Source organism: Polypterus senegalus, chromosome 1 (genome assembly GCF_016835505.1).
Source record: "Polypterus senegalus isolate Bchr_013 chromosome 1, ASM1683550v1, whole genome shotgun sequence".
In the NCBI taxonomy this organism is placed as follows: Eukaryota; Metazoa; Chordata; class Cladistia; order Polypteriformes; family Polypteridae; genus Polypterus; species Polypterus senegalus.
Window position 1 is genome coordinate 172765232 of NC_053154.1, and position 24413 is coordinate 172789644.

The 24413-nt window shown below is 38.7% G+C and overlaps 1 protein-coding gene across 1 annotated transcript in view; it reads left to right on the top strand.

The window, feature by feature from the left end:
• Positions 1-24413, top strand: part of vps45 (vacuolar protein sorting 45 homolog) — a 264689-nt gene that overhangs the window by 46524 nt on the left and 193752 nt on the right. The window contains exon 9 of the mRNA XM_039763131.1: positions 22536-22649. Coding sequence (XP_039619065.1) covers positions 22536-22649 — 114 coding nt within the window. The remainder of the gene's footprint in view (positions 1-22535; positions 22650-24413) is intronic.

The following is a 24413-nucleotide window of genomic DNA, read 5'->3' on the forward strand; positions in this document are numbered from 1 at the left end:
CTTGAAATCACTTTGTGATTTTGCACGGGTAAAAACGTCTGCTGAAGTGTCAGATTCTTCTTTAACTCTTCTGCTTTCTGTATCTTGTGCATTGCATTCAGGTCTTTCAGGTTATCTTGATGTTTTGTCTCATGGTGCCGTCTTAGATTACAGAATTTGTAATTACAGCCACATTAGCTCCACAAATGAGACAAACGGGTTTACCGGCAATGTCAGTAAACATATACTCAGCCTCCCATCGGTTTTAAAGGCTCTATGTTCAGAATCACCTTTTCTCTTTGGCATCGTGTGGGCTAGCTTCGCAATAACTTGCAGCATCATAAGCTAGACTTGATTAACGCGAAGTGTTCGGCAAGGCAGCTGAAGCGCTGCATTATGGGATCTGTAGTTTATTGTGTTACCAGCGCTTCATATCCCCGGGCCATTAATAACAATAATATATAAAATGATCTCGCGGGCCGGATGTGGCCTGCGGGCCTTGAGTTTGACACATATGGACTAAATAGAACTTGAAAGATATATTTTTTCAAATGTGATTGAACAATTCAGATCGAGTTGATGCGCACTACAGTACATCGAACCCGCGTGCTATTGTGGTTTTGCCTCCGTGCCTCAATAAGTTACCCTCCCCTCGCTCTTACTTTTTTACCGTTCATCTAATGAATACACTGAGTATGGCTTTACCAAAACAATCATTGATCGCTAATAAAGTATCCATTATTCATAAAGCTTCAATTGGTGATCTGTCTTTCTGCGTTAACCGCATATTTTTTCATACGCCTCAAACCAAGGGGATGCGAGGCTAAAATAAATCGGGAAGCGCACGTACATACTCAGTGCATCACCTCTCGGGAATCGAACCTCGGACACCAGCGCTAGAGGCGAATCCTCTACTATTGCGCCACAGCGTGTGGTTTGTATATTTAGATAGATAGATAGATACTTTATTAATCCCAAGGGGAAATTCACATAATCCAGCAGCAGTATACTGATACAAAGAAACAATATTAAGTTAAATAGTAATAAAAATGAAAAAATGAAAAAAAAATAAAAATAAAAAAGCAGACAATAACTTTGAGTAATGTTAGCATTTACTCCCCTGGGTAGAATTGAAGAGTCATATAGTGTGGGTGAGGAACGTTCCCCTCAGTCTGTCAGTGCAGCAGGACAGTGACAAAAGTCTGTCACTGAAGCTACTCCTCTGCCTGGAGATGACACTGTTCAGTGGATGCAGTGTAGTATTCATGATTGACAGGAGTTTGCTTTATGCCCGTCGCTCTGCCACAGATGTTAAACTGTCCAACTTTACTCCTACAATAGAGCCTGCCGTCTTAACAAGTTTGTCCAGGCGTGAGGCGTCTTTCATCTTTTTGCAGCCACCCCAGCACACCACCGCGTAGAAGAGGGCACTCGCCACAACCGTCTGGTAGAACATCTGCAGCATCTTACTGCAGATGTTGAAGGATGCCAACCTTCTCAGAAAGTATAGTCTGCTCTGACCTTTCTTACATAGTGTATCAGTATTGGCAGTCGAGTCCAATTTGTCATCCAGCTGCACTCCCAGATATTTATAGGTCTGCACCCTCTGCACACAGTCACCTCTGATGATCACAGGGTCCATGATGGGCTTGGGCCTCCTAAAATCCACCACCAGCTCCTTGGTTTTTCTGGTGTTAAGATGTAAGTGGTTTGAGTCGCACCATTTAACAAATTCTTTGATTAGCTTCCTGTACTCCTCCTCCTGCCCACTCCTGATGCAGTCCACGATATAAGTGTCGTCAGCGAACCTTTGCACGTGGCAGGACTCCGAGTCATATTGGAAGTCTGATGTATATAGATTGAACAGGACCGAGAAAGTACAGTCCCCCTCGGCGCCCTGTATTGCTGAACACAATGTCAGACCTGCAGTTCCCAAGACGCACATATTGAGGTCTGTCTGTAAGATAGTCCACAATCCATGCCACCAGGTGTGAGTCTACTCACATCTCAGTCAGCTATTTGAGCGTAGCAGTGTAATTCGGTTTTTATTCAGCATTCTTTGGAACTGTTGCTTTTTGTCTGCGCACTGCGTCCGTTCACGTGAGCCACTGAATATGGTTTTATATGTCACTCGCTCGCTTCTAATTGTTTTGCTGCCTTCATAATTATATAATGTTTTCTTCAGTGGTTTTTGGAGCTCTTCCTGGTTTTCTACGTACTGCGTGATTACGTGGGAGGTGTGATGATGTCACACAAACTCCGCCCCACGGCTTCGAGCTCAACTCCATTACAGTATATGCAGAAAAATAGCTTCCAGTTATGACCATTACATGTAGAATTTCGAAATGAAACCTGCCCAACTTTTGTAAGGAAGCTGTAAGGAATGAGCCTGCCAAATTTCAGCCTTCTACCTATACGGGAAGTTGGAGAATTAGTGATGAGTCAGTGAGTCAGTCAGTCAGTCAGTGAGGGCTTTGCCTTTTATTAGTATAGATATATCTGGACTTTACAGATGGGTACTAATTGTTTTGCTGTAATGTAACTATAGTAATTGGGTCATTTAGTAGTACTTGTAAAACATATAAATTTCCATCATATAAAAAATTTCTACCTGAAATGAATTCTCACATTTCTCAGAGTAAATTCCTCAGAAGAAGGAAGTGGTTAACATTGATGGAATTCATGCCTAAAAACTACTTTTAGTAATTTAAAAACAAAAATGAAGTATTTTGGTTTTCCAAAGAATTTTATTGTGATCAGGTTTTTTTGATTAACAGTAAGCAGAAGAAATTGGGAAAAGTAAGTTTGGAAAAGAGTTCAAATTTTCAAAATCAAGAATCTCCCTCTCTACTACAAATCCCACCCAAAACCACAAATATTTTTTACTCTAATCCTGTAAATAAACATGAAATAGCAGTTGAGTTAAAATGCCTTGGCTAACCAGAGGAAGAGAGTTACCATGTTCAGCAGGCCTTGCATGAAGATGCTAGAAAATAATAAAAGAGGTAGAGTCGAGAGTTAAGGTCACAGATGCAAAACTGGAGATCTGACACCTAACCAGTTTCACCACAGATTTTCTTCACTTAGAGCTGGATGACCTATTAATCCATACTGTGGAAAGTTCAGGTAAAAGTAAACTTAGGGAAGGTTTATAATTACAGAGAGAATCAACAGACTTCCAACTAGAGGCCAACTTGGATTTTCAAACAGTAGGCTCTAACAGTATCTGCAGGAATAAACTGAAGGAGAGAGAGATGAAAATCCAAAAGAAGGAATAATTGTGGCAGAAGAAGTATAGTACAAGAGAGGGTGAAAGATAGAAAGTTAGAGACAACAAACCAGAAGGCATTTTCCAATGAATAGTCCCAGAGCATATGCATAATGGTGCCTGGAAAAGGCATAACAGTAAGAATCCATAAGCAAACCCATAGCATACCAGTTTAGAGGAGTAAGGCACTCTATCAACAGTGTACATATTTGAGTGAATGTGTTGATAGATTGGTCTTTTTTAAGGATTTTTTTTAAACTTCTACCAGAGATGGGGATACAGGGCCATCTTTGCCATTCTAAGAATATTTGCAGTGGACTATAGCATGCGTTAAAAATAGTTACCTACAGGGCAGTCACTGGTATTCTGCAATGGGAATGTAAGTAAAAGATATTATAAAGAGGGTGAGAGAGGAACTATAGGGAGAAACGCAACTTGTCTTAAGAAAAAATCTGAGTGATAGAAGAAAATGGGGGAAGAGGAAACATTGAAATAGATCTCGTCTGTTACGGGAAATGGACGTTTGAAGCGGAGCTCCGTTAGCAGCGTCTTTATTTTCTTCACTTTTTTCTTATTATTTTGAGGTATCTTGTATTTACCCGACCCGAGTGGTTTCCACTACAATATATAAACATAAGTACAAGAAAGTGGGTCAGAAAGAACTGGAAAAGAGACTTAAAACTACATCTAAGACTAGACAGACATCAAGACCAAGCCCAAGTGTGAGGTACGGCCTTTCAGTTACTGACCTGGAACAGGCAAGCGAAGGCACAGACTTCCCAGGACCCTGCTCCACTGTAAATTCTCCAGTCGAGAGCGAAAAATGGGAGCGGAGGTGCAAGTTATGCAGGTCACGAGAGCTTGCCGATTCCAGTAGATCACATGAGGCCAGAAATGGCCTTGCCGTCCGTGCTTTCATTCATTCCTCGCGAGCCTGAAACATCGGCTATAACCGGGGTTGCAACTGCACCTGCGGAGCTCGAAAGCCAAAAAGATTTCTCCGAACTGAAGGAAATGATCACAACATCAGCCATGGCCATAAGTGAGCTTAAGAAAGACATTCAGAAAAATATGAAAAAAAGATATTAAAGAACTGGAAATGCATCTATACAACTATTTTGACGCGACCTTTAAAGGTATGCTGGGGAAAATTGAGGATCACATCCAAGAAAATACGTCTAAACTGAAGAAACTTGCTGATCAGTTGGATGACGTTAACACTAGAATTACCAGAGCCTACGAAAATACTCCGATCCGTCGCACCTTAAATTGCTTCTTAAATCCCTTCACACCTCTCCGCCAGTGTCCTTTGTCCTCTAAATGTGCTGATAAAGAGAAGCTACAAGCAGCCGACTATTCCATCCCCCCACCAATTTAGAACGCACGAACTTCTCCCAGCTCATGTCTTGATTGATTATCTGGGAGTGAAGTGGAAATAATAGAATGTTATTTGGAACACACACATTTCATGTCTGTTACGTTTCTACAGTAATCTGTGTAAACACATTGTGAAAACAGAAACGTTTTTTATATTCTAGTAGTAGATGACAAAATGTAGGCATAAACTATATAATGTATGAAGCCTGAAGTCAAAATATCAAAGAAACATTTTCACAAAAGGTACAAACATAACACAATTGCGCTTTTATTCAAAAATATAACTGCAGAAACAAAAAGCCGCCTTAACATGTGACATTGACACCCGTTTATTGTAACTGCCTCCGTGGTGCAATAGAATCAGTTCCCGCCTGGGAATCAAAAGGTCACGAGTTTGATCCTGCACCACTCCGTTTTGAGAAGTAAACTGCTCTTATTCTTACTATTTTTGAATAAAAACATACATTTGATTTCAGTCTGTAACAGCCAGTGTAATTTATGATACTTGTAAAGGTTAGCATTTTTATTTTTTATTAATCAGTTTTATTATCTCAGCCGCGTTCACGAGCCCAAACACACCACACCCCCACATCTGACACTGCTGTTTTCACATAGACGCGCTATAACAGAGGTAAACTCAGCTCCCTTCTACGTTGGAGCAAGAGTGCACATACCATTGCTTGCATAATAAAGTGTCAGCAGGCTTTTCGTGGCATTACACACATTTTTAAGCATGCCCTCTGCACACTACTTGTGACTTTAGGCTTTAGGAAGTAAGTAAATAAATAAAGGTAAATCGTGTCATAAAATGATTTCTTCAAAACGTCACATATATTTGTCTCTTTCTTTTTTTTAAAATGTGCGCTGATCACCACTAGCATGTTGTAGCACACAGCATCTGGCCACCTGCATGTTCTTGCGCGCACTGAATAAGAGACAAATATGCAGTGTATCCTGTGCATACTGTGCAATATTATTTGAAAACGAACAGCATCAGATCCGGTTTGGATTTATGCTAACGCTGTTAGAGTCAGATCAGAAGGGGGGCGAGGGAGAGCGTAAACATGACTGAGAGAATCAGACTGAAAAAAAGCAAACATTTAGAAATGCCATACATTTACAGCTGATCTGACGCTGTTCGTTTTCAAATAATATTGCATTAGTGCAACGATGTTTTCTGATTGGTACTATTCAGGTCATAAAATGATTTCTTCAAAATGTCACATGTATTTGTCTCCTTCTTTTTATTCCGCTGCTGCGCTGACATCGTGCACAAGAAGGCATGAGATTATTCAGTGCGGTAGGAGCACGCAGGTGGCCGGTTGCTTGTACTATCACAAGCTTTTTTTAAAATGTGCGTTGATCACCGCCAGCATGTTGTATGTAGCACACAGCAACTGGCCTCCTGCATGTTCTTGCGCACACTGAATAAGCTCCTGATCTGACTCTAAGTAATAGCGCCAGCATAAATTCAAACCCGACCTGTCGCTATTCGTTTTCAAATAATATTGCATTAGTGCGATGATGTTTTCACATATATTGTCTCGTTCTTTCAGGTTTGTAATAGAAACCACAGCATAGACAGAAGTGTGTACAATGCTTCTTACAGGAAAAGGCGATGGAAAAAGAAAAGGTGATGCAGCATCAACAACCTTCAGTTCTAAGACCTCAGCTTCCCACAGGGAAGAACGTACAGTACAGTGTCAGGTAGGGCTGTTCGATATAACGATATATATCGGATGACAATATAAAAACGTCTATCGCTGCACATTACGCTTATCGTTTGTTTCGTGGTGTCGCAAAATAAACTGTTTACGCAATATTTTTTTCATTGTTTTGATGGCCACCACGTGGATGCAGATACACTAGCATGGCTGATGAAGACGAGGCAACACCAGGTAGCTCCACACAGAAGGATCTTGTTCCTAAACGAGGGGCTACCTCTGTAGTATGGAGATGGTTTGGATTTGAAGAGTCTGACACGGACCAAAAAATGGTACTGTGCAAATTATGCTGCAAACCGATCGCTACCACAGACTCCCAACACGACAAACCTCTTCTACACCTCCGCAAAAAGCACGTGAACGAGCATGCAGAGAGTTTACAACTGAGAGGCAGGCCACGTATGATATTACAGTTGTAAAGGTACTATTTAAAAGAGCATGATAAAAGCTTGGAAGATTAAATGCTACCAAAACAATTTGCTTAAGGCATAATTTTCCCTGCAGCGTTTGCTGTCAGCGTTAATCTTGTTAAAATTACGTTTACGCCACAACTGCATTAACATGGCAAATCTCCATTAACGCGTTACCGGGGCGATCAGCTGTAACTCATTAAAGGAGATTTGCCACACTACGATGTGCAAATTAACATTTTACTAGAATGTAGCCTAAAAAATATTATATTTAATATTTTAATATATTTTTGTCGTAAGCCTTATTGCTGCTACAGTTTGAAGTACAATGTTTACATTTGGTTTTGACAGTTAATGTTAGACTTGTATTTATTTTGTTTAAAGGGTTTATTGGCCTTATATAGTTTAGTTGTTAGTGCTTTGATCCTTTTATATTTAATATATGTTGTGAGAGTTATTGCTGCTACAGTTCACATTTTGTTTATGTCAGGCATTTTATATAGCAGTATTTTATATTGGGCCTTTAGTAATTTGTTTTTGAAAAGTGTTTTATATTTGATACATTAACATTTTACGTTTACATTCTAAGTCAAACATTTGCTCAAATGTTCTAAATAAAAGAACAGAAATAATTACAAGTTGAGTACTTCTCATTTTTGATTTTTTTAATTTAAATGAAAAAAAAAGGAGTGGTGATTATATAAACTATTCACTGAATACAAAGAAAATGTACAATATCGTGATATCGGGATATGAAATGAAATATCGGGATATAAGATTTTGGTCATATCGCACAGCCCTAGTGTCAGGTGCCCATTCAATGTAATAGGAACCATAGCACAGAGAGGTGTGTACACTGCAACAAGTACACATGTCATAAATGTAGGAAGGGCGGACGCGATTTACCTTTATTTATTTGCTTGCTTCCTAAAGCCTAAAGTCACAAGTAGTGTCCAGAGGGCATGCTCAAAAAATACGCGTAATGCCACGAAAAGTGCCTGCTGACACTTTACTACGCAAGCAATGGTAAGAGATGTGTTGGGCTCGTGAACGTGGCTGAGATAATAAAACTGACTAATTAAAAATAAAAAAGCTAACCTTTACAAGTATCATAAATTACACCGGCTGTTACAGACTGAAATCAAATGTATGTTTTTATTCAAAAATAGTAAGAATAAGAGCAGTTTACTTCTCAAAACAGAGTGGTGCAGGATTATGGAGGAATATTTTGGACAAAATTAAATAAATAAATAAATGCGTAAATAAATAAAAGTTCTGTGAAATGTGAGCATAAATAAATAAATGTGTCATGAAATGAGAGCCTAAATAAATATGTCATGAAATGACAGCATAAATAAATAAATGTCACGAAATATGTTTTTTGTTGCTTATTTATTTCATTTTGTCCGTAACATTCCTGCAAACCGTCATGAAATACGACTTGAAATGAAACTGTCACTTTTACTCGTCAAAGTTGAGAGGGTGGGCTCTAACACACCCTCTAGTTACTGATTGGTGAATCGAAGCACAAGAATTAATTAGAAAAATGCTTACTACTGCCGATGAAATGGATTCTGCCGAAGATATTACCTATTTCAGAGAGAGAATTGAAGATTTATCAGAAGAAATTACAATGTTGGTGGCCCTTTTAGACTCCAATGTAGAAGAAACTATTTTTGAAATTATCGAAGAACAGGTGGAACGGACTCTACTACACTCCAGTTCAGGTGACACAGTTCCCTGCTCTGGATGTCCATCCTAAACAAAATAAGGACTTATTACAATGTGCATCATACAGGCCAAGTTCACTTTTGAATAATGATGTTAAAATACTCTCAAAAATCATAGCTAGAAGGATGGAGAAAGTGCTGCATTCGATAATATCACAATATCAAACTGGATTTATCAAGGGTCGACGCTTGTTAATGTAATATACTCACCAGTAAAGTCAAACACCCCAGAGATGATATTATCATTGAATGCAGAAAAAGCATTTAACATGATTGAATAGAAATACCTTTTCACTACATTAGAGAAATTTGGGTTTGGCCCGAACATTTGTGCATGGATCAAACTACTGTATACCAATCCAGAAGCTTCAGCCTGTATTAACAACATTTGCTCAGACTACTTTAAACTAGAACGTGGTACCAGACAAGGATGCCCCTTGTCACCACTGCTATTTGCAATCGTCATTGAACCTCTGGTGGTTCACTGTCGAAACGCTTATCAGATAAAGGGGATTATCAGAGAGGAAGTGGAACAGAAAATTTCTCTATATGCAGACGATATGGTACTGTATATATCAGACCCACAAAATTCTGTGCCTGCAGTCTTAACAGCACTCGCAGAATTTCAAAAGATCTCTGGTCTTAGAATTAATTTGAATAAAAGTTTACTCTTTCCAGTAAATTCTCAAGCATATAATATTAGATTAGACACCCTACCTTTTATCATTGCAGATCAGTTTAAATACCTAGGGGTTAACATCACCAGTAAACACACAGCTCTTTATTAACAAATTTTTACCATCTGTAAAGAAAAAATTAAGCAAGACTTGCATAGATGGTCAACCCTTTATCTCACTCTAGCTGGAAGAATTAACATTATTAAGATGAGTATTCTTCCTAAGCTTCTTTTTTTTATTTCAACACATTCCAGTATACATTAATAAATCATTTTTTAAGCAATTAGATTCAACAATAACCTAATTTATTTGGAACTCAAAACATCCACGTATCGAGCGACCCTACAAAGACCTAAGGCAGAAGGTGGCATGGCTCTACCTAGCTTTCAGTTTTATTACTGAGCAGCAAACATACAAGCTATAAAAACTTGGACACAAATAGATGAACATACACGGGCATGGTCCGCAATAGAAGTAAAATCCTGCAGTACTTCTTTATATTCGCTGCTCTGTGCCCCAACAAATGCAAGTTAGCTCCATTTTACTAATAATCCATTAGTGCTTTACTCACTCAGAATATGGAACCAATGTAGAAAGCATTTTAGGATGGAGAATCTTTTATCTGTGGCACCTCTGCAAGAGAACCACCTCTTTCAAACCTCGCAAACATATGTAGTTTTTAATATCTGGAAAAGATTTGGGATTCGATTGCTTAGAGATCTTTATATAGACAACATATTTGCATCCTATGAACAATTACAATCCAAATTTAACTTTCCAGCTAGACATTTCTTTCACTATCTTCAAATTAGGAACTTTGTTAAACAGAACCTGCCCGATTTTCCTCATCTTGTACCCTCCTCCAGGCTAGAAAAAATATTGCTCAGTTTCGAGGACTCAGGCACCATCTCTGCAATATATAAAATTATTTTACAGTCGCTCCCTTTCAAAGGTCCAAGAGGACAATGGGAAAAAAGATCTCTTAATCAAGATATCAGAAAAGGAGTGGAAGGTAGCAATGCAGAGAATTCACTCGAGCTCCATATGCGCAAAGGATACAATCAGGTCAAGATCCAACCTGCAAACGCTGCAATAAAGTTCCAGCTTCACTGGGTCACATGTTTTGGGCCTGCAGCAAATTAATATCATTTTGGACCAAAATGTTTAAGTGCCTTTCAGACAGCCTTGGTGTCACAATTCCTCCTAACCCATTAACAGCTGTGTTTGGGGTTCTTCCAGATGGGCTTAAAGTGGAGAAGGACAAACAAACTGTGATTGAATTTACTACACTATTGGCATGCAGATTTATTTTGCTAAACTGGAAGAATCCTAACTCTCCTCTTTTAAGTCAGTGGGAAGCCGATGTTTTATACTATTTGAAATTTGAAAAAATCAGATTCTCGGTTAGAGGATCGGTACAGAATTTTTTTCAAAACCTGGCATAATCTAATCAATAATATTTTAGAATAAGCTCTTAAAGAACCGAGGAAGCAATTATTTCCGCATTTCTTTTTCTTCTCCATTCATCTCTATTGCCCTTTTAAACAAATCAATTTAGGTATGTTTACAAGCATTAAGTTGTACTCCGTTAGCCATGCTCTCTTTCTTAGGGGTGGGGGTTAAGTTGTTTTCATCAAGCCAAGTTATGAATGAGTTTGTGCTAAACTAAACATGGGTCTAGAAGTTTTTTGATCTTGTTGTAAGTTCACAAATTATAAGAACTACTGAAGTCCAAATTTGAGTGTGAGTTTAATTTATTAATGTTGAAAGGAAGAGCTTCAATTCAAGGAGAGGGATTGGTGAGTACTAGCCAGGCCCAAACTAGGCAAAACATAAATACCCAGTGATCTCCAAATTTGACAGAATAACCCTACCTTCTGCTCTGTCATAAATCAAAGTTGGATATTTAATGGATGGTCTTTTATTGTTCTATTAAAAAAAGTAATGGAAAGATTGATAGGTGGGGTGGTAACATGCCACTAGCAAAATTAAATTGGGAAACAATGTTCCTCTTGAAGAGTGCAAACTTAGAATTAAATAACAAAGGAAGCGAGGACCAAGATGCAAGAGATACTTTTAAAATGGGTTTGGTAATTAGACAATACAATATCTTGTAGTCTAGATAGTGTGACAGATTAGGGCTTTCTCGCTCCCTTGTACCTTCAGACCACATGCCAGACACCAGATAAAAGTCCAAATAATTGATTTATTATTATAAATAAGTGCACAAAGCACGCTCCTCTCCACAATTCTTAAATAAACAATACACAATAAACAATCCTCCAAACTCCCAGACACTTAGCCACCCTGCCTCCCAACTCAGCTCAACGCTCTGGTGTTTCACTGTCCTTTTTATATTCCTTGACCCGGAAGGGTTTCACCCTCTCTGTCCATGTGACCTGGAACACTTCCGGGTCAGATAAAAAAAATCCTTCTTTTTCTTCACCCAGGAAGCACATCGTTTGCTTTGTCCGCGTGACACTGACGTACTTCCTGAGAGGTGAACTTATTTAAAAAAATGTTGAAATTGTTAAAAAAAGCTCTCGGACAATTTTGCATTAACATTTATTCATCAGTAATGTGGAAAATATTTTAGATTAGTTTGTGGGGTTTTTGCCTTGTTTTAAGAGATGGGTGAGCATGACCATTCATCTAATATGTTAGCTTTGTTAGAGATGGCTGGGGTGGCGACCCGGCCGGGACACCCAGGAGGACCGGAGGAGGGCTTGCGCCTTCCCCAGACCATCTGGGGGCGACTGCCCTGGTTCCTTTGGGGCCACGGGTACAGAGCTTTGAAGCTCCACCCTGTAGGGGCCCGTAGTCTCCGCTAGGGGGTGCCCCCATGCCTTTGGAGCCCTGGACCTCGGCACTTCCACCACACTTTGAAGTGCTGGGGGGAAGAGGAGCAGGGACACCCGGAGTGCTTCCGGGGATCTAGCCAGCACTTCTGCCACACAGGGTTGTGTCCGTGGAAGATTGCTGGAACCTACCTGGAGCACATCTGGGTGATAATAAAGGGGCCGTCTCCCTTCATTCAGGGCGAGAGTCGGGAACGGAGTGGACTGAGCTTGCTGGAGGAGGCATGGAGGCTGCCTAAAGAAGGGAAGTAAGGCATTGTGTGGCCAGGACTTTGGGGGTTTTGTAAATAGACGTGTTTGTGGGTGACATGAACGTGTCTTCCTGTCTGTGTCTGGGCCTGCCTGCACAGCTTGAAGATTGCTGTACATTAGAACAGACCATACAGCCCAAAAAAGCTTGCCAGTACAATACACTTAATTCTTATAAAAAAAATCGTCTAGTTTTGAAAGTCCCTAAAGACTTACTGTCTACCACGTTATTTTGTAGCTTATTCTAAGTGTCTATGGCTCTCTGTGTGTGAAGATAAACTTTCTAATGTTTGTGTGAAATTTACCCATAATAAGTTTCTAATGGTGTCCCTGTATTCTTGATGAACTCATTTTAAAATATAGTCACAATCCACTATACTAATTCCCTTCATAATTTTTAACACTTCAATCATGTTACCTCTTAATCTTCTTTTGGTTAAAATGAAAAGACTCATTTCTTTCTTCATAATTCATCCCCTGTAGCCCTGGAATGACCGCTGCTATGCCCTTTTTGTATCTTGGAGACCAAAAGTGCACACAGTCCTCCAGATGAGGCCTCACCAGTGTATTATAAACCTTGTGCATAACCTCCTTGGACTTGTACTCCACATATTGTGCTATATAACCTAACATTCTGTTAGCCTTCTTAATGGCTTCTGAACACTGTCTGGGAGTTAATAGCGTAGAGTACACTACAACTCATAAATCCTGCTCATAAGATGTACTCTTAATTTTCAGACCTCCGATTGTGTATTTATACCTAACATTTTTACTTCCTATGTGTAATATTTAAAATTACTGACATTAGAGTAATCATTCCTTTACTTACACCTGGCGCATTCTGAATCTGTGTCAAAATAGGAGTTGGTAGTAAATATGACAATATCTGTGTTTAGTAGTTTGGATTCTTGCAAAATATTTGACATCTATTTTTTTTTCTGTCACAGGTTATCAAGAACACTCCTCTTGATATTTGTTCAATGGCTATTTATATTTTAAGTGGCAATATTCCATTCAGCCTTTGAGGTAGAGAGAAAATAAAACACAAAGCAAGACAATAAAAGGAACAAAACATAGAGTGCTCCTGTGACACTGCATCTCTTTTCTCACATGTCATACATGTCCTACAGTTAAGCAAGTTAATGTGCAACTGTACAACAGTAAAGTCTATGGCGGAGCAAACTAATATTACCACTTGGTGATGTTTACATTGGTACTGACTCGTTAAAAACTTTGGAAGGGGATTATAGGCTACATCATGCAGTAATTATTATAATAAATCTCAAACTGGCTTAGTATCAGAGACACAAATATAGCAAAATAAACTTAAAATGGTCAACATTGTAACAAGATTGCAGAAAAATGCTTTGAAAGCATTGCTAATTACATTTTATTCAACATGAAAACACATCTTAAATGGACTTGCATTAAAACTTACATTTAAAATTCACCATCATTTATGCCTTGATTGATTACACTCTTCATGTTCACTCCCAGCATGGTAAAAAAAATAAAATCAGGCATATTTTCTAGCACACTTAGTTTTCTCACTGGGAACACTTTCTACTGTGCATTATTTGAATGAGGATATTGCATTGTTTGCATAAGTTGGTAAGATATGGTAAACAAGAATCTTGGATAGGGCTGCAAGGTGGTGCAGTTGGTAGCGCTGCTGCCTCACAGTTAGGAGACCCGGGTTTGCTTCCCAGGTCCTCCCTGTGTGGAGTTTGCATGTTCTCCCTGTGTCTGCTTGGATTTCCTCCAGGTACTTCGGTTTCCTTCCACAGTCCAAAGACATACAGGTTAGGTGCATTGGCGATTGTAAATTGTCCCTAGTATGTGTGTGTATGCCCTGCGGTGGGCTGGCGCCCTGCCCAGGGTTTGTTTCCTGCCTTGGCCCTGTGTTGGGTGGGATTGGCTCCAGCAGACCCCCGTGACCATGAAGTTAGGATATAGTGGGTTAGATAATGGATGGATGGAATCTTGGGTAAATGAATACAGATAATCATTATACCTTTCATTAAATTTTGTGATTATATTAGGTTAGTCAGTTTATTTCAGGGAATTCTATTTATGTTTATGGAGCTGTATGATAAGATTATGATTAACTCTCTTGTTGAGATGGAGGATTATATAAGAAATACCTTTTTTGAAAACCGGTTTATACTGCCACTTAATAGAGCTATTTTTCACTAATATGACACATGTTCAATCATGTAACAATACTGTAAAGTTGATCATGCTGGAAAACAGGCTGATTAAATGGCTTGCTGTAATGAGGATTGATAAAGGTCAGAAATAAAATGTATAAAGCAGAAATTAATTGAGTGAAGCACTTTGCAAAGAGCACTTATTTTCTACAATGTATTATCTATTTTTTTTTTTTTTAGCTTTTGTGTATTTCTAATTATTTGTTTTATAAAGGTATGTCCTTTAAGTGTAATTTGAACTGGATGTTTTAAAGAAACAATTTTCTGACAAGCAGCCAGACAAGCGGAAAGGGTAAAAAGAAGTTTTGTTTTCAGGGTTTTACCAATAAGAACAGCTGTGTTTCTCTGTAAAGCATAAGAGTTGCCCTGACATTTGATTCATAGACTTTGAAAGCCCCACAGTTTTATGTTACAGTAATAGCATATAACTGAAGAATGGTGCTTATTCTATCTCCATCATTCGTACCAGTGCTAACATGACTGAGCTACTTAGTAATGTCACTGAAGAATGGGGATTAGAAGAAAAAGAGCCAGTGTCGGTCACTGACAACATGGCAAATATGCTTGTTGCACCCGGAATTGGGCTTTCCTCATGTTCAATGCTGTCAAATGTTAGGCAGCTTCCAGATAGAACGAGATGTGTCCCTGGGTTTTTCCGCAGAGTTACCCAAGGCCTTCAAGCATTGAAGCAAAAACAGAAATTGTTGAATGTTTCACAGTACAGACTGCTTACCGATGCGCTAACCTGGTGGAACAGTGCACATGACACAGCACTGCTAGTGTGAAATTTAATTCCATAAATATCTGTTGTTATGGATACAGTAATGAAGCTTACTTGTTGTCTCAAAAAAAAACTTTTAATTTAAAATGTATATAATGTTTATATTACTCACAATGACTTGAAAATGTCAAGTTGGAGAAAAATTCTTTTTTAAATAAAAAAAAAGCAATAAATTGCAACATTGAATCAAAGTACGTTAAGTACGTTGATCTTTGTCTTCATTCAGAACTATAGGACAGTTCAGGTTATTCTGGTATGAAAAGCCACATCTCTATTTCCTTATGTGTTATGGGATAGAGAACCCTTCCAATAGACAAGTTATTCTGCATTCGTATCTGGTGTAAGTTAAACCTGTTAAGGTTGTAGAATATAGTCCTTTGTACAAATTTACTACAACTGTGAACTGAATATTCCTAAAGGATGGTAAGTGTAAGAATAGAGAAATGGGAGTAGCGATAAATGTGTAATATATACAGGTACTCGTCGACTTACAACCGCGACTGGTTCCGACTGACTGGTTGTAAGTTGATCTGGACGTAAGTCGGCCTATGTTAAATAAAGGTAAGAATATTAGACTGGGTAATGATATTGTAATCATCTTAAAGTAGTATTTTATTAACATTTTCTTACTTTCTAAGTCAAACACAGCATATTACATGACAATTGGTTTAATATGTGGAAAACATACAAAAATAAGAAATACTGTACATTTAACTCCTGGCACCACTGGTGCTTGGTTGCGGGTTGTCGATATCGCCTTCATCAGGCGAGGCTGCGGACGGGGTGATGGGAGGAGCTGCTCTTTTCATAAACATAGTGAGCTTCGTCTGAATTGTTTGGTTTTTTTTTCTCTTCATAAATTTCGCAACAAGGAAAAAATGTGTCGCGTGCCATCCGTTCAATCCTCGCAAATCGTTCAGTATTTGGGTCCATTTTTTCAAAATGAGCGAGGAGTTTATTCAGTAGAGAGAAACCTTCTGACAATCCCTTTGTGGTGAACATTCGTTGCGGCGCCTCCTCCTCTTTGTCTTTCTCCAATTCTCTTGTTTCTTCTTCTGCCACTCTTTCTTCTTCCAATTCTATCAGCTCTTCATTCGTAAGTTCACCTGATTCCCGGTCTAGCAACTCCTTGACATCTTCCATTTCACATTCAAATGAAAGGTCTTTTGACAGTTTCACAATTTCTTCACGAATCTCATCAAGTTCTTGTTCACTGTTAAATCCAGCAAAAGTATTCACATAACGCTTAACACACTTCTTCCATACGCCATTCATACACTTTTCCGTCACAGAGTCCCACGCGGTAGCAAGATTCTTTATACACTTAAGAATATTGTACTGTTTCCAAAAGTTGCGTAGTGATAGTTCCGGGTTGGCATCTATAGCGGCTATGGCTTGGGCGAAGGTGGTTCTGAGATAGTTTGCCTTTAATGTAGCAATCACACCTTCATCTATCGGTTGAATAAGTGGACTAGTGTTGGGGGGCAAAAAAAACACTTTCACATTGGGATAGAGATCAGCTAAGTGAGGTGGATGTCCAGGCGCATTATCGAGCAACAGTAAAATTTTAAAGGGAATTCCTCTCTGCAAACAGTACTCACGCACTTGATGAATGAAAAAATTACTGAACCAATCCTCAAATCAAGCCTGGTTCATCCAGGCATTATGGTTTGATTTACTGTATAATAAACTGGCAAAGTGTGCTTGTTCACATTCTTAAATGCACGTGGATTTTCGGAATGATAAATTAGGAAGGGCTTCAGCTTGAACCCCGCGATATTCCCGCCAAGCAGCAGAGTCAGTCTGTCCTTGTGTGCTTTAAATCCTGGCATGCTTTTGGCTTCTTTGTGGATGTAAGTGCGTCCTGGCATCTGCTTCCAATATAACCCTGTTTCATCCACATTAAAAATCTGCTCTGCAAGATAACCCTCATTCTTAATTATTTTGTCTAAACTATCGACAAACTTACTAGCTCCTTCCTCATCTGCACTCGCTGCTTCTCCAGTCACTCGAACATTATGCAACTGGAATCTTTTTTTTAAACCTCTTAAACCAACCAGTACTTGCCACAAATTCTTGACTGTAGTCTTCTCCGGCGCGTTCCTTTAAAGTCTCAAACAGACTTCTAGCCTTCGACTGTATTGTAAAGAGGCTTAACGGCGTCCGCTTGGGGCTCCTTTGGCCTGGATTACTGCAGCAATGCGGCATGGCATGGAGTCGATCAGTCTGTGGCACTGCTCAGGTGTTATGAGAGCCCATGTTGCTCTGATAGTGGCCTTCAGCTTCTTGGGTCTGGTGTATTGCATCTTCCTCTTCACAATACCCCATAGATTTTCTATGGGGTTAAGGTCAGGCGAGTTTGCTGGCCAATCAAGAACAGGGATAACATTGTCCTTAAACCAGGTACTGGTAGTTTTGGCACTTTGTGCAGGTGCCAGGTCCTGTTGGAAAATGAAATCTGCATCTCCATAAAGTTCGTCAGCAGCAGGAAGCATGAAGTGCTCTAAAACTTCCTGGTAGATGGCAGCGTTGACCTTGGACCTCAGAAAACATAATGGACCAACATCGGCAGATAACATGGCACCCCAAACCATCACTGACTGTGGAAACTTTACACTGGACCTCAAGCAATGTGGATTCTGTGCCTCTCCTCTCTTCCTTCAGACTCTGGGACCTTGATTTGAAGGAAATGCAAAATTTACTTTCATCAGAGAACATAACTTTGGACCACACAGCACAGCAGCAGTCCAGTCGAGACGCTTCTAACGCTGACTCTTGTTCAAGAGTGGCTTGACACAAGGAATGAGACAGCTGAAACCCATGTCTTGCATACGTCTGTGCGTAGTGGTTCTTGAAGCACTGACTCCAGCTGCAGTCCACTCTTTGTGAATCTCCCCCACAGTTTTGAATGGGTTTTGTTTCACAATACTCTCCAGGGTGCGGTTATCCCTATTGCTTGTACACTTTTTTCTACCACATCTTGTCTTTCCTTCGCCTCTCTATTAATGTGCTTGGACACAGAGCTCTGTGAACAGCCAGCCTGTTTAAAAGTGACCTTTTGTGTCTTGCCCTCCTCAGGGGTGTGGAAATCCAACGCCCGACTCGTCCGACATGGGTAAATTGACTGTCGGACAAGCGTGTTTTTCTGGTTTCAGTTGTAATTCAAGTGCAATTTTATGGAGAAAAAAGAATTATATGTGCTATGCAGGGCACATTTTTACCACTACTTTCAAATTTTAAACATATTGGTTCGTACTTTGTGTGGAAACAGTCTACTTAGGCACGTTCTTCATGTCTCAAATTGGTCTTCAATATTGTTTACAAATGACGGCTGATTTTTCAAAGGGAAGCACTCTTACGGACTTAAGTATTTTACCCTACTATTTACACATGAGATGCGGTCATTTTTTTCATGCTGACATTGCGATGTAATCTGATACTTTTTCATTATAATCAATAACTTTTATATATTATTGATAAAATTCATTGTTTCTACATAAAAATACGGTCATTTTACTTACAATGCAAATGTTTTCACCAGATAACAAAGCTTGCTAGGCAGTTAATCTTTCCTCAAATTTGTGATTTCGCGTAGGTTGTGATATATTGAGGGATTAACAACAACATTTATTTATATAGCACATTTTCATACAAAAAAAATGTAGCTCAAAGTGCTTTACAAGTTGGTTTCGCGCTGTCAGTTTATTAAAAATAAAGAAGAAAACATCCTAACGGTTTCCAGATATTGTGAAATATCTATAAAAATCTTCACTTGGACGCGATTATTTTTTCCCAACAACATCGGTAATATTTACTTCTTTGGAAATGTACCATCTTGCGGAATTTCGAATACGCCTTTAGGAATTCCCTGTGTAACCCATAATGCACTGCGTTAAGCACATTTTCTCGTTATTTGTGTGTTACTGAAACTGAAGCAAGTAGCATCGCGGATGAGTAATGGATCGTTTCTTGATTAAAACTGGCACAACAGGTCCTGAAAAACCCGACAAGGAGGGCAAGAAAAGAAAAACAAAAGCTGAAAGGGACCGTGAGTATGGTAAAAAAACAAAAACGGTCTTTTCAATCGCAATGGCTCAAAGAGTTTCCGTTGTGATGTATGGCCGGCTGCTCATCCCGGCCAATACCCCCACGCCGCCAGGTGGAGCCCTCCCTGCAGTATGGAGGTGCCCTGAAGACCAGCAGGGCATTATGGACATTAGAGTCTTTATTCACAGCCCTGCTGGATACCATGGGGGCCGCCAGGAGTCGCTGAAGAGAGGCCCAGAAACTATTTGCCTTACGCCCAGGAAGTACGTCATAGCCACATGGACAAAGAAAACGATGTGCTTCCTGGGTGGGAAAAAAAAAAAGGATTTTTTATCTGACCCGGAAGTGTTCCAGGTCATATGGACAGAGGGTGTGAAACGCTTCCGGGTCGAGGAGTATAAAGGACTGTTGGAGATTCCAGACAGACGAGCTGAGTTGGGAGGTATGGTGGCTAAGCATCTGGGAGTGGAGGATAGGTTTATTTGTGATTTGGTTTATGGTTATTGGAGAATTGTGGAGAGGAGCCCACAAGTGCTTTGTGCACTTTATTATTATAATAAGTCCTATAATTGGACTTTTATCTGGTGTCTGACAGGGTGTCTGAGGGTACAAGGGTGCGAGAAAACCCTAATCTGTCACACCGTAGATAAATGCAGATGACACTGACTCCGTTTTTTGCCAAATTTCCCGTCAGTATCCCCTTATTGCCGACAAAACATCCAAATTATTTACCGGCATGAAAGTTGACATTACTGTCGCATTAGCTGTCACAAAACACATTGCCTGTATGTCAAAGCATGAGTCTAAAAGTAAGAAAAAAGTGGGTTCAACTGAAAAAGCGTTTTCTAAAGTTGAACGCTCGGAGGTTGAGCGTTAGGCTAGGCTGTTCAAAACTGCTTACGCTGTTGCAAAACTCAACAGGCCATTTACTGAATTTCAAATTCTGTGTTCTGTGCAGGAAAAGAATGGTGTAAATTTAGGGAGTGACCATCGAGGCAGGGATGCCTGTGTTGAGTTTGTGAAGTCAATATTGTCTGTTTTGTTGGATGATGTCTCAAGTACAGTGTTCTGTTATGTAACTGTAATATGTGAAACAGAACTAGTGTAGCTATAATGAAGGCATTGTTTATTAGTGAGATAAAATAAGGGAATCTTTTATATAATGTTCTAGAGCAAAGTGGCAAAATACTACTCCCTGAAAGAATTTTGTTTCAGTTTTAAAATGGAAGGCAGTTTTGGTATCAATAAAAGAGATTAGAAAAAATAAACTATTTTTCACTTTTGTTATTTTTTTCATGGGCAAGTGAATTTAACTGGCGGACAAGTAGATTTTCTAAGTTTACTTGTCCACGGACAAGTAGAAAAAAATTAGATTTCCACACCCCTGCTCCTTGTGCAAGGTGTCAGTGGTCGTCTTTTGGACAACTGTCAAGTCAGCAGTCTTCCCAATGATTGTGTAGCCTACAGAACTAGACTGAGAGACCATTTAAAGGCTTTTGCAGGTGTTTTGAGTAAATTAGCTGATTAGAGTGTGGCACCAGGTGTCTTCAATATTGAACCTTTTCACAATATTCAAATTTGCCGAGATACTGAATTTGGGACTTTCATTAGTTGTCAGTTATAATCATCAAAATTAAAAGAAATAAACATTTGAAATACATCAGTCCGTGTGTAATGAATGAATCTAACAAGTTTCACTTTTTGAATGGAATTACTTAAATAAATCTACTTTGTCATGATATTCTAATTTTATGACCAGCACCTGTATATTTTCATTTTTACACTGCCCCTAGTGAAGAAAAATACATACATCTTAAGGGGATATTTTTTGAAAAATAAACAAAAAATATTTCTGAACTCTGAAAGGGCAGGTGTAATTCTTATTCCACATTTCATCAAATCAAAAATAGTAATGTAAAGGCCATTTGCTGAAATACAATCCTTCTATATAAAAGCGGTCGAGTGTCCTTCCGTCCCGTGAGTGCTACGCAGGCGTGGAGTTTCACACACGCCCCGTCCATTTTGCAATGCACGATGGGATTTGTAGTTTTGTTTTTCCAGGTAAAAGATGATTTTCTACTCCAGACTGTGCGATATCTTCTTCTTTCTTACTATTTAAAAGCGGTCAGGATTGTCCTTCCGTCCCGTGAGTGGAAAGCGTAGCGGTATTCCGCTTATCACAGACTTACTACTTGCAGCTTGCGGTACGAATCGACATGATGTGAGCAGAGTTGTGGTGCTCCCATCGTTCCCTTGCTTTTTGCGCTGCGCGCTGGAAAAATAGACAAAATTATGTCTCTGGAAATAATTAATGTTGATGGACTACAATTGCCTCACCGTGTAGTAAATATCGGGGGTTCAATATAGAAAAAAAGTTAAAATTTCATCACAAAAATAACAAACTACGAGTATTAAAGTAATACCGCTCAAATGCAATATAACCAAATTAATGAGTTTGTATAAAGTATCAAATTGATCTACATAATGAATTGCCTTAAGAAGTGGTCAACTTAAAAGTCGGTCGCCTTAAATGGCGGGTGAGCCTAGTTAAATGACTAAAAATAGAAAAAAAAACCTTAAAATTTTCCAAACACATCCACTTTTAAACGGCAGATGATTAGATTTTACAAAACATTCCTTCTACGTTTCTGAGGAATGTTTATGTCAAGAAAAAGTAATTTTAAGTAATTATCTTGGCAGTATTTTTCCAGGGTTAAAGACACATTCCTTTTAATTCATTTGCTCACAGCAAGTGACATGAGTGGAGTTTTCATGTAAGTAAAATGGCGCAAAACCATACACTTTGTTTATGCTGTTTAGCATAGAAGAAAGAAAATGAAGCTGTTTAATATTAACAATGAAAATGTTGTTTAATAGCAAACTAAATACTGTATAGATGAGTATGTCGTCTGTAGTTGGGCACAATAGCTCTAGTGCTTCAAAGATCTGGTTTCGTGGATTTGAATGTTGTGCCTGCTCATCGTTCATCTTGAGATTGTACTTCTTTCTGAGTATACATGTTAAAATCCTCAGATTATTGAAAACCCCAAGTGCAACACTGGTGGAATGTGGTGGGACCTGACCAGATGTTAAAGCATTTTGGCGGCCTGGGCTTGAAAATGTTGGGGAAACACCTACGATAGATCATCTGTAATAGTAGTAAGTATATCACTCAGAATTATACCTGTTGTCACCTGACATGCTATTCCTTTTGTTTTTTTCTAGAATTTGTACCTGAACTTTGGTGAGATTGGCACTAATATCAAAAACTTAATGGAAGACTTTCAGAAGAAGAAACCTAAAGGGCAGCAGAAACTGGAGTCAATTGCTGATATGAAGGCAAGTGTCATGTACATATGCTGTTTGCATCATATAATGGTTCTTAATTAACTGTCAAAATCCTTGGTTACTATGTTGATCCATTTGACATCTCAATTGTAATAGATATAAAACTTTGCCTGTCACATTGTATGCTTTTAACATACAGTACATTCTTTGTGTCATATATACAAGCCATCACTTCTCTGTGTAGCAGTTTATCTGAGTTTTTTTATTTTTATTTAGCAGTTCTGTATCAGTAAAAAAATATTTTTTTGTTAATTGCATCATGTGGCTAACTTGGCTTTAATGGTGGTCATTATGATGGGTAAATTTGGTGTACTAGTTTTTGAAAAGTGCAAATCTTAGTGTTACCTTTTTTACATTTAAAATGCAAAATACCTGTAAATCAATATAACGCAACATTAAGAATAATACTGTAATGGACACCAAGATGGGAAAACACACACACACACACGCTGAATGAGAGGTAAACCCTAACCTGGCAAGTTTATTTACCAATAAATCCTCCAGGGATTGTTCCAGCCTTGTGCCCTACACTTGCTGGGATAGGCTACAGCTTCTCTATGATGCTCCTCATTAAAAGGTGGGTTTAGAAAATGGATGTATGATCACTAAATGAAATGAATCCCCTCCCTGCTGTTATAGCAATTGGAAATTCCTCATAAAGTAAGCCTCTAAGCTTGTGAAATGGGAGAATACTTTTTTTTCCTTACTAGGTTGTAATTTTCATAGGTTATTGAAGAAAACTTAAATGAAAGTAATTTAATATACAAATATACATAGAATCCATAAACATGCAATCACACATACAGTGCCCGCGAGATACAGATTTTTTACGTTGTTAACCATATTCATATGTAAGCAGGAAAGATTAGTAATTATCAGTACATACTGTACTGCTATTACTTGTATGTAAATATTAGGTTTTCCTAGAAAACATATGAATGAAAAGAAAATGAGTGTATTGTGTTTTCAATAAGCATGTTTTAATGTTATATTTAATCAGTTTAAATGACATTGTTTTATTTTGTTTAATGATTCCAAAGTACATGGACATCTGTCACTCTCCCAAAAGTAAACACTGCAGGCATCCATTTGTTTGCTTTATGAAGTTAATAATATGGCATATGTTCACTTAATTATCTTTATATCTCTGTATTAAAAAAAAAATCATCTTGGGAAGAGAGACGAGATGTGATTTTCTCAGAGAGACACTTTCACGTCCTGTGAAATGAGACCTTGTGCCAAGAGATTTAACCTTGGCTGGGGCCAGAAATAAAAAAAACAAAGAGTAGTTTAAAAAGTAGAACATGGGAAAGAATTCAAAAACATTGGCGTGATACACATGCAGAGCAGGTTGGAGATAATGGAAGTACAAAAATTCGAAAGTCTCAAAAAAAATGATAATAAAGATTGCATTAGTGCAAACAAATGGAAATTATTACTCAGTGAAATAATGGAACAGTGAAAAGAGATTGAATATATTGTTTGGATTTAAACTTTAAGTCGTAGACTTGTAGATCGTCTAATTTGTGTTGCCACAAGTAGTGTTTCTTCCCAATGAAGAGGCGTATCCGCAAGAATTAAAAGATTTGTTGTTTAGTGAAAGTGAAATCTCGCCAGAGAAAATTTCAAGCCCCATGAGACAAGAGTTTATGCAAGAAAAGTTCTGCCTGCATAACCATGCACATAGTTCAATCATTTCTCTTTGTGTGAATGCTATTGTCAGTTACATTTCTTTTAGAGAGAAAGAAACAATAT